The sequence below is a fragment of the Bos mutus genome, chromosome 26 (genome assembly GCF_027580195.1).
Source record: "Bos mutus isolate GX-2022 chromosome 26, NWIPB_WYAK_1.1, whole genome shotgun sequence".
In the NCBI taxonomy this organism is placed as follows: Eukaryota; Metazoa; Chordata; class Mammalia; order Artiodactyla; family Bovidae; genus Bos; species Bos mutus.
The window spans coordinates 7,669,285-7,684,999 of record NC_091642.1 but is presented as its reverse complement, the minus strand read 5'-3'; the positions used below and the strand labels follow the sequence as shown (position 1 = coordinate 7,684,999).

The 15,715-nt window shown below is 42.6% G+C and overlaps 1 protein-coding gene across 1 annotated transcript in view; it reads left to right on the top strand.

The window, feature by feature from the left end:
* The first annotated feature begins 432 nt into the window (after positions 1–432).
* ABRAXAS2 (abraxas 2, BRISC complex subunit) overlaps positions 433–15,715 on the top strand; it is a 28,803-nt gene continuing 13,520 nt past the window's right edge. Inside the window, exons 1-4 of the mRNA XM_005902854.2 lie at positions 433–553; positions 4,546–4,636; positions 8,843–8,879; positions 11,343–11,409. Coding sequence (XP_005902916.2) covers positions 455–553; positions 4,546–4,636; positions 8,843–8,879; positions 11,343–11,409 — 294 coding nt within the window. The 5' untranslated portion in view covers positions 433–454. The remainder of the gene's footprint in view (positions 554–4,545; positions 4,637–8,842; positions 8,880–11,342; positions 11,410–15,715) is intronic.

Below are 15,715 nucleotides of genomic sequence, written 5' to 3'. Positions count from 1 at the left end.
CCACTGGCACCCAGCGTCTGGACTACTGTGACGGCGCCCTTCCCCAGCCACTATGTCCTGGACATTGCAGCCAGAGGGGTCATGTGGAAACTGAAATCACATCATGTTACTTCTGCATCAAACCCAAACCGAACAAGTGCCTAAATCAACTCCCTCCTTTATCCTTGAGCATGGCAAATGCTGGCTTTTAATACTAGAAAATTTCGCGTGCAAAGAGAAAACTTTGGGGAAAGACCAAGACCTGTAACAGAAGGCGCCGTGTCTGGGATGCGCAGAGCGCGAGACTGCACGCGGAGGATGCAGTGCTGGAATCGGTGATGTAGGCGGCAAACCTTGCACCTCTCACCCCTCACTCCGGGGGCTCTCGGGCCACTTGGCCTCACCTGTCGAAGACTTCATTTCCCAGCATGCGAAGGGGCTGGCCGGCCGGAAGGCTCTGTGCCCGCCGCGGGGCATGATGGGGGAGTTGGAGCTTTCCATCATGGCGGCTTCCATTTCGGGCTACACCTTCAGCGCTGTGTGTTTCCACAGCGCCAACAGCAACGCCGACCACGTAGGTGTTGGGCCCCCCACCACTCCCCGCAACCCGCCGCGGCTGCTAGGGCTTCTGGCCTCGGTCTCAGGCCGACGCCTGTGGAGAAGCCGGGATCCTTTGCCCCTCGCCCCCTATGCTGGCCGAAGGAACTGATGACCCGGGAGGCTCCCGCCGCCGGCGAACTCTTGCTGCCCGGGTCTCCTTCGCCCCCCACCCCGAGATGGGCGTCCCCTCACTTGGTGCCTTCCATCGGCATGCCCGTTCCAGGACAGCAGTCTCCCGGTGGAGAGGGATTTCCCGGCCGGCCACCGACAGTGGCAGGAGTCGCTTAGTCCTGGAAACCCAGTGCCTGCCCCTCCCTGAGTCAGGCTTCGAGACTAATGAGGGGTGTCCGGAGTCGGGAAGGAACCGAGGGACCCCCGCTTCAGTCTAGGAGCGGAGATTCCCAGCGCGCCCTCTGGTCTGACAGGTTGTTGTGGAGTGCGACGAGGGTAACTATGGCTGTCACTACTCTTGTTAGATGCGAGCGTGTGTTTTCTTCGCCTCGATGAAAAATGCAGATGTCACCAGGAGTGTTCGGTGGAGGGTCTACTTTGGCCGTTGCATGTTTAGTTCGCTGGCGAATGTTCTAAGACCCGGGAACTAGTCTCAGTGAAAATAGGGAAGTGACAGGCCTTTACGTATGAGTGATCGGAAGTGCATTTTTAATGTCCCTGGCTTCTGGATGGAAATTCTTTTATGACATTAGATAATTTTTGTCTTTACGTATTTGCCCACCAAGTTGAGAGATTGTGTTAACCTGATTTGAGTAGTGAATTATTTAAGTTCACTAAATAAATGTAGTAGGAGGGAGGGTGGTGTTGTCATTACAAAGCAAAATGAGAACACTGCAGAAGAGGGAACTGGGTTTGGTTTGATGTCTGCGATCCTAGTTCCCATCTATAAAACTGATTTCGTAGAGAGGTGATTTCACTAGTAAATTGGATGGCGTTAAAGTATTGTACCGATCATTGCTTCAGTTCAGTGGTAGAGATCAACTATAGAAATATACACAACATGGGTTTTTCCAGAGGCAGCTCCTGTCTCTGGACACTAAGGCCCTTGATACTGCAGCCAGCTCTTTAATAATGTAAGGCAGTTCCTTCTACAGGTAGTTTGTGATCGTGCTCGTGTCCCCTGGACGTGTTAAACATGGTTTCAGTCCTGTTTCTTAACCTCTCTAGTTCTTGGAGTGCCTAGTAATATCACAGTTTTATATATAAAGCAAAATTACTGTAAGCAACCTGTTGAAAAGTGGATAGTTTTAGTTTTTTTTGTTTTTTTTTTTATAGTCTACAGTGAGATGTTACCTAGATTGTTACTAACTTGATTCAAGAGATATCTCTTTAATATCTGCACTATGCCAGGCATGGTGCCAGACTTAATAGAAATTTTTACCAATGGCAATAGTTTGCAACTTGTATCTTATACTCTACAAGGATACCTTTTATGTTAACCTTGCCACAGTTACATATGTAGAATACTTTAAAGTGATTTCAATTTCACACATTTTAAAGTTGAAGAACCAAGAATTTGTTTTTGTAGTATATTGTTTTGTCCTGGCAAATTAGTTTAAAGCCACTCATTATTCTGTAGCTCTGGAGTTAGCAAACTTTTTCTGTAAAGGGCCAGACAGTAATTATTTTAGGCCTCCTGAGCCTTGTGGCCTCTGTAGCAACTACTCAGCCCTGCGGTTGGTAGGGAGAAAGGAGCCATAGACAATAAATACATTAGAATGACTGCTTCCAATAAAGCTTTACTTGTGGACACAAAGCTGAATTTTATATAATTTTTCACACATCATGAAATATTGCTCCCATTTTCTCTTTCATTTCAGCAATTTAAAAGTGTAGAAACTTATTCTAAGCTTGTAGCCCCAGTAACTGCCATTAGGCTGGATTTAGCCCACACACTATAGTTTGCCTACTATTATAAAATAAGAGTGGTTCAGATAATCTAGACCCATAGATAAATAAGCATCCGTGTTATACTTGGCTTTAGAATGTTTTGATGTCACTGTCGACTTTTTCAAACTAAGGCCTGCCAGATAATATACAGGGCACCCAGTTAAATCTGAATTTTAAATAAACAGTAAACAATTTTTTAGTATAAATATATCCTGTTTCTTATATTAAAATTATCCATCATTTATCTGAAATTCAAATTTAACTGGGTATCCTGTGTTTTTATTTGCTAAATTTGGCAACCTTGGGCTGTGGAACACTAGGAATCTGTAGATATTAAGGTCTAAAGTTGTGTAGGAATCTTCAATTGTATTTTCCATTTTGATTAAAGAGAAATTTTTCTAATCTGTTACAAAGGCGCAGCTTGTGTTTTGTAGTAAGAACTCATGAAGAAAGACTTTCATAGGATAAAACAAGCTGCTTTAGTCCATGTTTTCCAGACTAGTAGTCATGGATTCTCTAGTACATATATAATTTTTTTTTGACTGTGTTTTCATTGCTGCATGGGCTTTTCTGCGGTTGGGGTGAGCGGGGACTACTCTCTTGTTGAGGTGCACAGGCTTCGCTTGCAGTGGCTTCTCTCGGTGCAGAGCACGGGCTCTGGGTGCTTGGGCCTCAGTAGTTGTGGCCCATGGCTCAGGAGTTGCAGCTCCCAGGCTCTGGAGCACGGGCTCAGTGGTTATGGTGCACAGGCTTAGTTGCTCTGCGGCACGTGGGACCTTTCCAGACCAGGGATTGAACCCATATCTCCTGCATCGGCAGGCGGATTCTTTACTACTGAGCCACCAGCGAAGCCCGATTTGGGATTTTTATGACACTCCACTCCTCTAAATCAGTATTTTGTATTGAGTTATGTATGTATTCAGCTATGCTGAAAAGCCTCTATCTCTCCATCCTCACCCCCACAGATTCCAACTGGGACTTTTTAAACTAGGAAATTTATTCGAAGAGTCAACCTACAATAGAAAGGACATTGTTTCACTAAATGTATTCAGCCACTCTTTGCTGAGCAGCTCTTGTGTGCTGGGCACTGTGCGAGGTGCTGAAGTGCACAGTGAACATAGAATCCCAGCTCGTACGGAGCTCATATTTTAGTCGGAGCAGGCATTCGTTAGTATGTGTAAATATGAAACAGGAGAAAAATATGAGAAGAGAAAGGATGCAGGGTAAAGGGAGCAGTGTGTGGCAGACTCTTGATTCTGTTCCACGCTCCAGGGAAGGCCTCTCTGATAAGGTGCTGTTTTGAGTGAAGAGCCGAATGGAGGGAAGGAGTAAGCTATGTAGGATGCCTAGGGAGGGGAAGTCTGGGACAGCCTGTTAGTTCACCACCTGCAGGGATGGTATTTGCCATTTAGAGTGAACATTCTCCAGCGGTGCTTGTGCTGAACTCTAGCAGATGCTCAAGCAGTAGGTTATGTGCTGAATCGTTGATGACAGTGTCAGTTCTCAAAGGAGTAAATCAATTTATCTCAGCATTTATTAAGGAAAAACTTTGACCTAGTGAAAACTTGCTTGCTGGAATCCTACTTTTTCCTGCCAGCCCTCATAGGAGCAGTTAGTTGTGCATTGCATTAACTTCTGTCTTTACCCTGTTGTCATTAGCAGAGTTTTTAAAACAATGCAATAAATTACATGTTGTTTCAAGAAAGCAGCCTAGAATATTTCTACTTCCTGAGATTTTTTGATGTTGCTTGTTACACTTAGTGGGATTTAGGTGATGAATTCACTCTACTTATTTTCACTTCAGAAAAACAGGGTTTTAGGGGAAGGGATTAAATAATATTTCATCTTGTCATGGAATCCTTTATTCAAACGATTCAGTTAATAGCTGTGTCACAAAGTACTTTAGTCGTATACCTGTTGGTTTATGGAATGGTAGTTTATGTGACAAGTTTATTTGGATTATTGTTAAAATTATTATAAAATTGTAATGTCCTCAATTCCTCTTAATTCCAGTAAAAATCATTTTTGTTTTTAGCTGCAACTCTCTTCCCCCATTGCTTTCAGGAAGGATTTTTGCTGGGAGAGGTAAGGCAAGAGGAAACCTTCAGCATCAGTGACTCCCAAATCAGCAGCACAGAGTTTCTGCAAGTAATCGGTAAGTGAGCTTGTCACGGGCCTGAGAAAAAGTCTTCTCGTATACATGCGCCCTCTTTTGTTCTTTGGCCGTTGACTGTAACCTAACAATAGACTTAAAGAGTACATAGAAAGCCACTCAGATCACAATGCCAGTTATTTTCACTAGGAATGATGTGAAATGTCTTTGTAAGTCAGCGTAAACCCACAGTGCGAGTCTGTAAGTTCAGGTATTTTGTGAAGCTGTCCCTGACCCAAGTGCTCTGACCTGTGAATGGCTGTGTGGAATTTCACGCACTTGTCTCCACAGCCATGGTGAGCCCTGAGTGTGCGCTTTGGGCTGTGCCCATGCTCAGCATCGCCTCATACCATAATGAAAGCGTGTGTTCTGCTGGTCCTCCCTAGAGGGATCTGGCAAAGATGTTTACACTTGTTTACAGAAGATATTTGTCAGACATACACAGCTTTCTGAGGACTAAGCCAAACAGCCGATCTAGGGGAGCTTACTAGGGAAAATGAAGGTGTTTTGTAGGTGCATGGCTCTTTGGCTCAGTCTCCTTTTGATAAATAAGGATCATATGTTTTTCACCTGGTGTGCATCACTGAACAGCATGTCCTGATACTGAAAACAGAGCAAGGGCTGTTTGATGCATTTATGCAACCAACAGTCATTGAAAAACGCCAGTGCAGGAGACGAGTGCTGGGCAGTGAGAGGGATGTGCAGTGCCTCTCTGCCTTCCAGGACTGTGAGAAGAGGAAGACAAGTTTACAGAAATACCAGAGTATGCAGGCTGAGCGCTGTCAGAAAGGAACAAAGTCGATCTCATGAATTGGGAAAAAAAAAAACTGCTCTCGGGTTAAGTCAGTAACGACACCGTGAGGGAGCTGAACTGAGGGCCAGTGAGTGGTTTGTTCAGGGCATCCCGGGGCAGGGAGTGCATAAAACATGCAGGGAGCCTGGCCTGTTTCTGGGTGTCTAGAGTACAGACGGCGTGAAGGTGAGTGGTTTGTGGTTTGAAATACTGCTGGAAGGTTAGGTTATGCTGAGGCCAAAGCATTGATTTCGGCCTGTTCTCGTTGCCTTTAGTACCTGGGCTGGGGCCAGGGTGAGGACTGAGGAGGTGAGGGTTGGGGAAAACAAGAGACAGCTGTCTCCTAAAGAACCAAAACGATGAAACCCACTCCCCACAATATTGACTTGGTAAATAAATACTTGATATTTGACGTGCTGTGATGTAGCTGCTCTTTCACGGAGGTTTGATTTCTGTGTTTTGTCTTGCTTAACTCTTTAAAAATCCTAAAATAGAGAACTCGGTTTCATTGGCCATCTGTGCAATTATTCATTGTTTGCACTTGGGTTTTCAAAACTAATGTGGTGTGTGAGGGTTTGCCAGAAAGACTTGACGGCACACCATGCAAGAAAGAGCGCTAGCCTGGCATGCTCACAAAAGTAGCATTTCTGGTGAGTGCTCTGGCTGTTTATTTATCTTTGAGGAAACAGAATAGTAAAGTAATTTAAATTCTCCAGCATCGTGTACTCTCATTTTTGATTCATAAATACCAGTTCCCATAGTATTGCAGATACAGAGATGTGCCAGCAGATAGAGAGACCCAGGTAATACAGGGCCATGACGACGACCCTCTTTTGCTGTATAATGTTTAATTTATTAGCTACATTCAATTTATTGTTGAAATAATCATGGGTCTCATAAACAGGGTATTTGCCAGTATTAAATGTATGGTTATCATTGTAGTCTTTTTCTCTCTTTTTTTTTTTGGTGGTGTTTTTCATTTAAAAGTAAATACATAACAATATTAGAAAATGTAAACCGGGACCCTGGAAAACCTGGATTAAAGGGCCAAGCGTTAGATAACAAACGTACCAGGAGAAGTATTCCATACCACTAGCGCAAAGAAATTTTCTGGATAGTTTAATCTCCAGCACATTTTAAAATAATAAATTGACCCAATTTCGTATTTGTTGAAAATGCCTGAATCCACGCACGGACACCTTTCCCTGACTCTGAACAATAAGGAGGACTTGATATGAAATGGCATGCTGTGAGGAAGCACTCGTCTTGAACACATTCATTTTTAAAGCGGTGCTCACACACTTGACGGAGAAGGCAATGGCATTCCACTCCAGTCAGTACTCTTGCCTGGAGAATCCCATGGACGGAAGAGCCTGGTAGGCTGCTGTCTATGGGGTTGCTACGAGTCGGACACGACTGAGCAACTTCACTTTCACTTTTCACTTTCATGCGTTGGAGAAGGAAATGGCAACCCACTCCAGTGTTCTTGCCTGGAGAATCCCAGGGACAGAAGGGCCTAGTGGGCTGCCATCTATGGGGTCGCACAGAGTCGGACACGACTGAAACGACTTAGCAGCAGCACGCACTTGAAGTGGAACTGTCTGCCCTTCATGCTGGGAGTGGCCAGGAGGAGAGAGCAACGCGAGAGCTCCCTTAGCTAATGAGGTGATGGCAGCAGCAGTTCCTGGAAAGATGGAAGTGGGGATGAGAGGGGCTATTCAGCCCACCCACCAGCAGGAGAAGCAGCGACAGGAAGATAAGCCAGCGCAGCGGCGCGTTCCTGTGGGGATGTTCACAGACGTGCAGGCAGAAATGCCATGCACATATGAAGAGGGCTCCACGAGGCGGCACCCCACTCCAGTACTCTTGCCTGGAAAATCCCATGGACGGAGGGGCCTGGTGGGCTGCCGTCTATGGGGTCCTACGGAGTCGGACATGACTGAGGCGACTTAGTAGTAGCAGCAGCAGCAGCCACCAGCCAGAAGAGCTCTGGAGGCTTTAACTCTGGAATCCCAGGCCAGGCTGCCCTGGCTCCCCTACTTCCAGAAGTCTGCCTAGCAGCTGTCACAGCCGCCAACGTCACGCCAGTCTGCAGCTTAATCGTGTTTGAAAGCATCACCCTGTTTTCTCCACGGAGTGCTTAGTTAGGCATTGCAGAATCTTGTAGGAGAAAGCTTTGACCCTGTAGAAAATATGGTGTGGTATCTAGAGCATATCTTCAGTATGCTTCTCATCCAGGTTGTAAATCATGAAGGAAGTCTGCTGGGGTGGATTGATGACAGGAGTGCGTCTTCAGAGTTGAGAATTTACTCTAGGGATTTTCTTAAACAAAATATTCTTTCCTTTAAAGTAGATGAGGACTTTTTTTTTGCCTTCCCCTGAACTCTAGTTAACATTTTTACTACAGATGTTCTGCAGTCTAATTACTGACAGTATCTCTGAAGTAACTTATGATGGTATACTGTATCATTTTTGGTGATGAAAAGAGAGGATGTCTAGATGAGATTTTCCTGTTTGCATCACTGTGTCGACAGTTATACTCGGCAAATAATCTTTTCTTCCCCGTGGAAGTACTGGCGTTTTTGTGTGTTTTGGCAGCTCTCACATCGGTACAGAAGCTAATGGGCATAGCCCAGTGTCCTTCAGGGTTGCAGTTTCGTTTTAATTGAGTTAAAATTGCAGCCTGGAACTCTGTGGCTGTGGCTTTATAAGCAGCAGGTGATGAGTTGCTGGCCAGGAGAATGTTGTTAATAGAATTGAGTGGTTAATTAGTCCCATGGTCTTGTACGTCAACCCAGACCCTAAGCCCCCTGATGAACTTGAAGAAATGGGTTGCTACAGTAAACCACAGCCATCTTTTCAGAAGTTGTTTGCCTCTGCCTTACAATGGCTGTTTGCCTTGTGCTGAAAGCTTTGAAAAGGCTAATGAACGTTCAGAGCTCTCACCCTTCCCCTTCAAAGCACCTGGCCCAGTTGTCCTGCGTGGTTAGTGAGTTACTGGTGGCAGACTGGTTAAGGCCCTCCTTTCCTCAAGCTGTCCTCACAGCTTTTATCCACCTCGATTAAATGCTTCCAGTCAGTGGTTCCTTTTTCCTCTTGGAAAAAGGTAAGATTGACCAAAAGCACACAATAGCTGTGTGATCCTGAATAAACGCTTTCAGGCGTGTGCTTATCACACGCCAACAGATGGGCCCAGACCTGTCGTTGGCCATTTTACTTTGTCCTGAGAGGGTGGCCCTGAGCTTAAGTGTTAAGGAGACACTGCCTTCACCAGTGTACACACTCTTTGGGAAAGGAAAACTCTCTTTTTATTGTCTGAGATTTTGGTTTAAAGTTTTTTTTAAATCCTGAGATACTTTATAGTTGTCTGTATCTTACATGATTAACTGAGATGTATTTCCTCTTTCTGATTACAGAAATCCATAACCATCAGCCTTGTTCAAAACTTTTTAGGTAAGCCACATCCTTCTTTGTAGCTTTTCGTCCTTACTAAAAGATTAATTGATTGAAGACTAATGAACTCAGACTTGTATCTGATTATGGCTGTAGTGTTTTAAGTATAACTGAGGGGTCCAAGTTCACTGATTTATTGAGTGTCAGATGCGTGTGTAGCGCTGTGTTAAGTTAGGAAAAGGTGAAGGGTGGGCAGATAAACCTTGGCCTCAGTGGTTTAAAATGGAAGCCTTTCTGCCAGCCTTCCTAGCATGGGCTCGTCAACCGTACAGAAAGCAGCTCATCAAGGATCACATAGAGATAAAAGCATATTGTAAGAGGCATAAAAGTGTTCTGTGTACAACTTTAAAGTGTAAGGAAAGGGAACATAAAGCTTACTTTTTTGGGTTTAAGTTAATATATTCCAGTTGCATGTTATGACCAACTAAAGGACAGAAAGAAACAGGAGGAGAGACATTCAAAGAGAGAAAGTGACACAGACGCCCATGGAGGCAAAGGTGAGGGAGAAAGTGACCAGCATGTGGCCTCCACCGGACTTCTCCCCAAACCGCAGTCCAGGCCTCTGCCTCCTTCCAGAGCCCCCAACCCTTCCACCTGTTGACAGATATGATGACCTTCACTCTTGTGTTTCGTAAACCTCGCTGAGGCCCTGTTCCTCTGCTTTGTGAAAAGCCAGGCCAGTCCTTTCCTCGCACTGCTGCCCATACCAGTTGGATTCAGCGTTCTGGGTCAGCACTTCTGCCTTGACGCTGCCAGCCCCTTGTGCCTGGTTGTTGCTGCCGTGTCTTCACGGCAGCTTTCACCCTGACTCCGCTCCCATCCTCAGCTGACCTAAACCCCCAACAGCCCTGCACCCAAGAACCCCTGGAGACTTCCACTGTGTTCACCACCCATCTTATCCCCACCCCTCCCACACACACTTACCCCTTATTTCAGAGGATTGTTACCTGTGAACAAAGCCCCAAAATAGCTGAGAACCTCACTCTTAGATTTACATGTAACTGAAGAGGAGCAGGAAGCAAACAAGGAATCCGCAGTTCATCTGAAAAGAATCTCAGAGCATTGAGACCGATTGCTGACAATTCAGCAGTCAATGAATGATTCAGGCCCTGGTCCACTCACAGCCTCGGTCTGGATCGGAAAGGGTCCTGTTGTTTGGCCCTGACCATCTAAGACTTTGCTGGGTGTGCCCTGCCTTGTCTTTCTGAGGAGTTCCTTAAGCCACTGTTAGTAAAGTAATACCCAGAACCTAGACCCATAGACTCATAATTGAAGCCATAGACTCATCATTCTTAGGACTGAAAGAAACCATGGAAATCATATGTCTGCTCCAAACTGTTTATTTTGCAAAAAAAAAAAAAAAAAGTGGAGGCCAGTGAGGTTCAAGTGACTTGCCCACGATCACATAGAGAGGAGCAGCGCAGAGCTGGAGCTGGTATCTCCTGACTTCCAGTTCAGTGTTTTTGCTGTAACTTGAACTCCTTCCTGCCTGTAAGGCCTGGGCTTGTGGTGGTGGGAGGAGGGGTGTGGCATTCCTGAAACCAGGACCAGTGATAGAAAAGGTCACACATCATTATGCCCGAAATGCTCTTCACAGGGTCCTGGTCAGATGGGTCTCTTTTAAAGGTGAGTGCCTTCAATTTGAAGCTGGCCAGACCTAGATCCAAATTCCAGCTCTTCCATCTGCCAGTTCTATAATTTGGGGCAAGTCACTTAACCGTAGTATCTTTATTTACAAAAATGGAGGGAAAAAAGTGTTGACTTGTTGGGCTGAACTAGTACTTACCTCCCAGCAGTGAGACAGAAATGAAATGAATTAACATGAGGAAGCATGCAGCTGAGTGTCTTATTAAGGAGTCAGCAAATATTCATTTCCCTTCTTCATTTCTCAGAATATGTGCTTCTCTGTTCTTTTTTTCCCCCATAGATAATTGACACTTAGAGACAAGGAAAAGATGTCACAGTCATTTGAAACCACACATTTTTTAATTACTTGGTATCAGCATTTCCACTTATGGAAGTAATACCTTTTGAATGTAGCAGTCTCTTGAGGAATCTTTGATGCAAAGGATACCTCATATCAGCAAAACATTTAGATTGTTTTTTCTTATATACTTATTGTGTGTGTGTGTGCTCAGTCGTTCAGTTGTGTCCAACTCTTTGCAACTCCATGGACTGTAGCCCACCAGGCTTCTCTGTCCATGGAATTCTCCAGGCAAGAATACTGGAGTGAGTTGCCATTTCCTCCTGCAAGGAAGGGATCGAACCTGCGTCTCTTGCACCTTCTGCATAGACAGGCGGGTTCTTTACCACTGTGCCATTTTATACCTATTGCAGATAAGCAGTTGTAGCTTTATTGCCAACTTTTAGGATTAGGTGACACACAGACACAAGTTGCTAAGCATATTTTTGTCAAAATACTATGTAATTTTAATAAAATGTTTTTCTTCTTAAAAAAAACAGTTTTTATGACTATGCAAGCAAAGTTAATGAAGAGAGCTTGGACAGGATTCTTAAAGATCGGAGAAAGGTATGTTCTGTTTGTCACCCAGTCTGATTTGGAAATCAGTCTTTATCACCCAAACTTAAAACCAGAAAGGAATGTAAAGTGAAACAGTGAGATTTGTTATTAATGTGTAAGAATTCTGTTAAGTAGATTTTAAAGGTAAACTGTAGATGTGATACAATGTTTACAGTATGTAAAACATAATTTAGATATTTAGAGTATGATTCCATTATGTAAAAAGTCAGAAGGAGAAAAAAGAACATGAACTATAATCCAGAAAGTTAACAATAGTTGCTTCTGGGTGGTTCTAATTTTCCTATTTGGTAATTTAAAAAATAATTTTGCCAACATTTACTACACATGCATTAATTTTATAATGAGGGAAAATATTCCTAAAAAAATGTAGATTGCAGTCAAACATCTTTTGATGTGTTGCTCTTTCAAGTTCAGTTCACATCGAACATAGATGTTTTCCCAAAAGATCATATGTTTATTGTTTCTGTCAGCATATGCATATGATGTTCTGCTTGTGTGTATATATATGGTAAACACGTCTGAATAGAATTGAAAATGAGCCGAGGTTTTATTGCTGCTGCTGTGTGATGGTCTCATTCATAATTTACTCTGTTGTACCGTGTATGGGGTTTACTTTTTTACCTTGGTATATTGATTCCCGGAAAATAGATGAGTCACTAAAACATCACGTGAGGAGGAAAAGTACCAATGAAAGTGAAAGCTTGTTAAAGAGAAAACAAAATGCCATTCTTTAGAAGCATGTATTATAAAAAAGCCTTTAAAAGATTACCTGTGCATAAAACAATCAGTGTGGGACATCTCAGGTGTTCGAAGAAGGGCCTCAGAAGCAGCTAGAGTAAATGGGTAGCCTTTCCAGTGTAGGGCCCTCTCAGAACCACCATCTGGTGCACAGGCAGAAAGAGAAGCAGGTAAGGGAAAAGGAAACATAGAAAGTATGGGGAACGTCTGGGGAAAGGACAGTGTTTTGTGGGTGATGACAGGCTCAGGAAGGGCACCGTGTTGGCAGAGAGTCTTTAACATGGTCACCTGCCCGGGTGTGCAGAAGTGGGTGAGTGCAGCCCAAGGATCCCAGTCTCACTCCCCCATTCTCAGTGATTTCCCTGAAATGCACATTCTGGCATCTGGAGCATCTTCATTCTCTAGCCACTGCCTTACTTCTTCATTCCATTTATTTTCACATTTTAAATAATGAAGCTTTATATACTCTCTAAAACTAAAATTTATTTCATGAAGATTCTTACCGAAGCACTTATCTAGAACACTCACCATATATTAAATTACCAGGACATTTTCTTTTCAATAGAGAAAAAATATTTGAAGTGGAAAAAAGAAATAAAGAATATGAACAGGAAATTACAAAAGAAAAAAGAAATCTACAAACGGTCAAGAAGTAAATGGAAAAAAATGTTCATTCTCATCAGGAAATGCAAATTGTAACACATAATACTGTTGTTTTTTGTTGTTGTTGTCCATCCAGTTGGCAAAAGTATAAAAGAATTGCTAATATCCAGTGTTGGCAAGGTTGTGGGAAGTGGGGAAGCTGTAGCTGGTGGGAATGTAAGTTGACATAGACATTTAGGGAGAGAGTTTTGCAATAACAGAATTTTAAATATAGAGTTCCATCTCGAGGAATCTGGCCCAAGAAAACAGACAAATAGGCACAAAGGTGTGAAAACGTGTGTTATTGAACACTTTAGCTCTGTGCCAGACCGTATACTGAGCACTTTCCAGGTACTGACACATTTAATCCTTATACCCACCCCATAAGGCTGTTATCATCACCCCCATTTTACAGTTGAGACAGCTAAGGATAAATATCTTGGTTAAGGTTATAAGCCCGAATGTTGGTGCCAAGATTTAAACCCAGCAGTCTGGCCTTTTAATGCAGCATACAAAGATGTTTCTTGCATCTTTGCTTAATAATGAGAATTTTGAAAGCAATCTAAATGTCTACCAGCAAGGAATGGTTAAGTAAATTATGTTGGTGCCTCCATACTATGGAATATGACAGTTTATGCGTGCTCAGTCGCGTCTGACTCTTGACCACCCCATGGACTGTAGCCTGCCAGGTTCTTCTCTCCATGGAATTTGCCTGGCAAGAATATTGGAGTGGGTTGCCATTTCCTCCTCCAGGGCATCTTCCTGATCCAGGGATTAAACCCATGTCTCTTGTGTCTCCTGCATTGGCAGGTGGATTCTTTACTACTGCACCTCTGGGGAAGCCCATGGGATATGAAGCAGCCATTAAAAAGATAAGGGAGGTTCTCATGAATGACTTAGAAAGTTCTTAAAGTTAAGTGAAATAATTTGAGCCTGCTTTTTATAAAAACAAAAGTCTGAGTATAAAGAGAAAGATCCAGAAGAAAGCCAACCACACCTAGAAGTGGTTGCTCTAAGTAAAGGCAGCAGAGATGTTGCTGAGGAGGGGAAACTTTATATAATAGGTTTTTTTACATTATACTTTATATTGAAACTAATTGGAAAAAAGAAATGAACTCTATCATGTAGCATTTTCAGTAGTAAATAGAGACACTTTTCTTAATTAATTTGGGGGTTTTAAATTGGATTTGCTAATTTACTATGATATTTTGTATTTCAGTTATATATTAAAATATAGTCATATCATATTTTTAAAAATAATAAATAAAATTGGATTTGGTCTTTTGAGACACAGAAGACCAATATAGATTGTTAACTGGAGTTATCTTTGCTTTTCCTGGGGCCCAGATTCTCAAAACCTGATCTTCAGTTTTGATTTTCTAAAGCTTTGTGCTAAAATTAACGATTATATTTTCTTTTGCAATTAAAAGACAAGAATTTGTTTCTTCAATTTACTTGGAAATTAGGTTTTATTTTCCATACAATTTGTTAAAGGCAGAGACTGTATTTTATGTTCATTGTATTTCCTATGACACCTTATACATAATATAAACTCTTTGAGGTTTTTTTTTTTTCAAGAATCCAAATTTCTAGCCCCAAAACAAAAGATAATACTTAATATTTAGACTGAAAAGCTGTATAGTTGACTCTAGTATGGTGATTTTTCCCCAGAAATGGTACAAAGTTACATCTTCACCTCAAAGGGGTTATAGTAGTACCTACAAAGTTAAATTTAAAATGTTCGGCTTAAAAATACATATGTACTTAGACAGTATCTGATATAAAAAATTATTTTTAATTAACATCAACTCTTCAAGAAAGTGCTAATGGAAACACTTCAAAAATTGATTCTCTGCTAGGCAGGCTTCAAAGCTAATGTTTAATTGAAAAGCTCTGGGAGTTCCTTGACGGAGAGTTCTGACAAAATGTGGGCCACTGGAGAAGGGAATGGCAAACCACTTCAGTATTCTTGCCTTGAGAACCCCATGAAAAGTATGGAAAGGTAAAGAGATAGGACACTGAAAGATGAACTCCCCAGCTCGGTAGATGCCTAATATGCTACTGAAGATCAGTGGAGAACTAACTCCAAAGAATGAAGAGACAGAGCCAAAGCAAAAACAGTGCCCAGTTGTGAATGTGACTGGTGATCAAAGTAAACTCCGAAGCTGTAAAGAATAATATTGCATAGGAACCTGGAATGTTACATCCATAAATCAAGGCAAATTGGAAGTAGTCAGGAGATGGCAAACATCAACATTTTAGGAATCAGTGAACTAAAATGGACTGGAATGGGTGAATTTAACTCAGATGACCATTATATCTACTACTATGGGCAAGAATCCTTTAGAAGAAATGGAGTAGCCGTCATAGTCAACAAAGGAGTCCAAAATGCAATACTTGGATGCAGTCTCAAAAATGACAGAATGATCTTTGTTCATTTCCAAGGCAAACCGTTCACTATCACAGTAATCCAAGTCTATGCCCCAAGCACTAATGCCAAAGAAGCTGAAGTTGAGCAGTTCTGTGATGGCCTACAAGACCTTCTAGAACTAACACCAAAAAGAGATGTCCTTTTCATTACAGGGGACTGGGATGCAAAAGTAGGAAATCAAGAGACACCTGGAGTAACAGGCAAACCTGCCCTTAGAGTACAGAGTGAAGCAGGGCAAAGGCTAATAGAGTTTTACCGAGAGAACGCACTGGTCATAGCAAACACTGTCTTCCAACAACACAAGAGAAGACTCTACACATGGACATCACCAGACAGTCAACACCGAAATCAGATTGATTATATTCTTTGCAGCCAAAGATGAAGAAGCTCTATACAGTCAGCAAAAACAAGACTGGGAGTGGACTGTGGTTCAGATCATGAACTCCTTATTGCCTAATTCAGACTTAAATTAAAGAAAGTAGG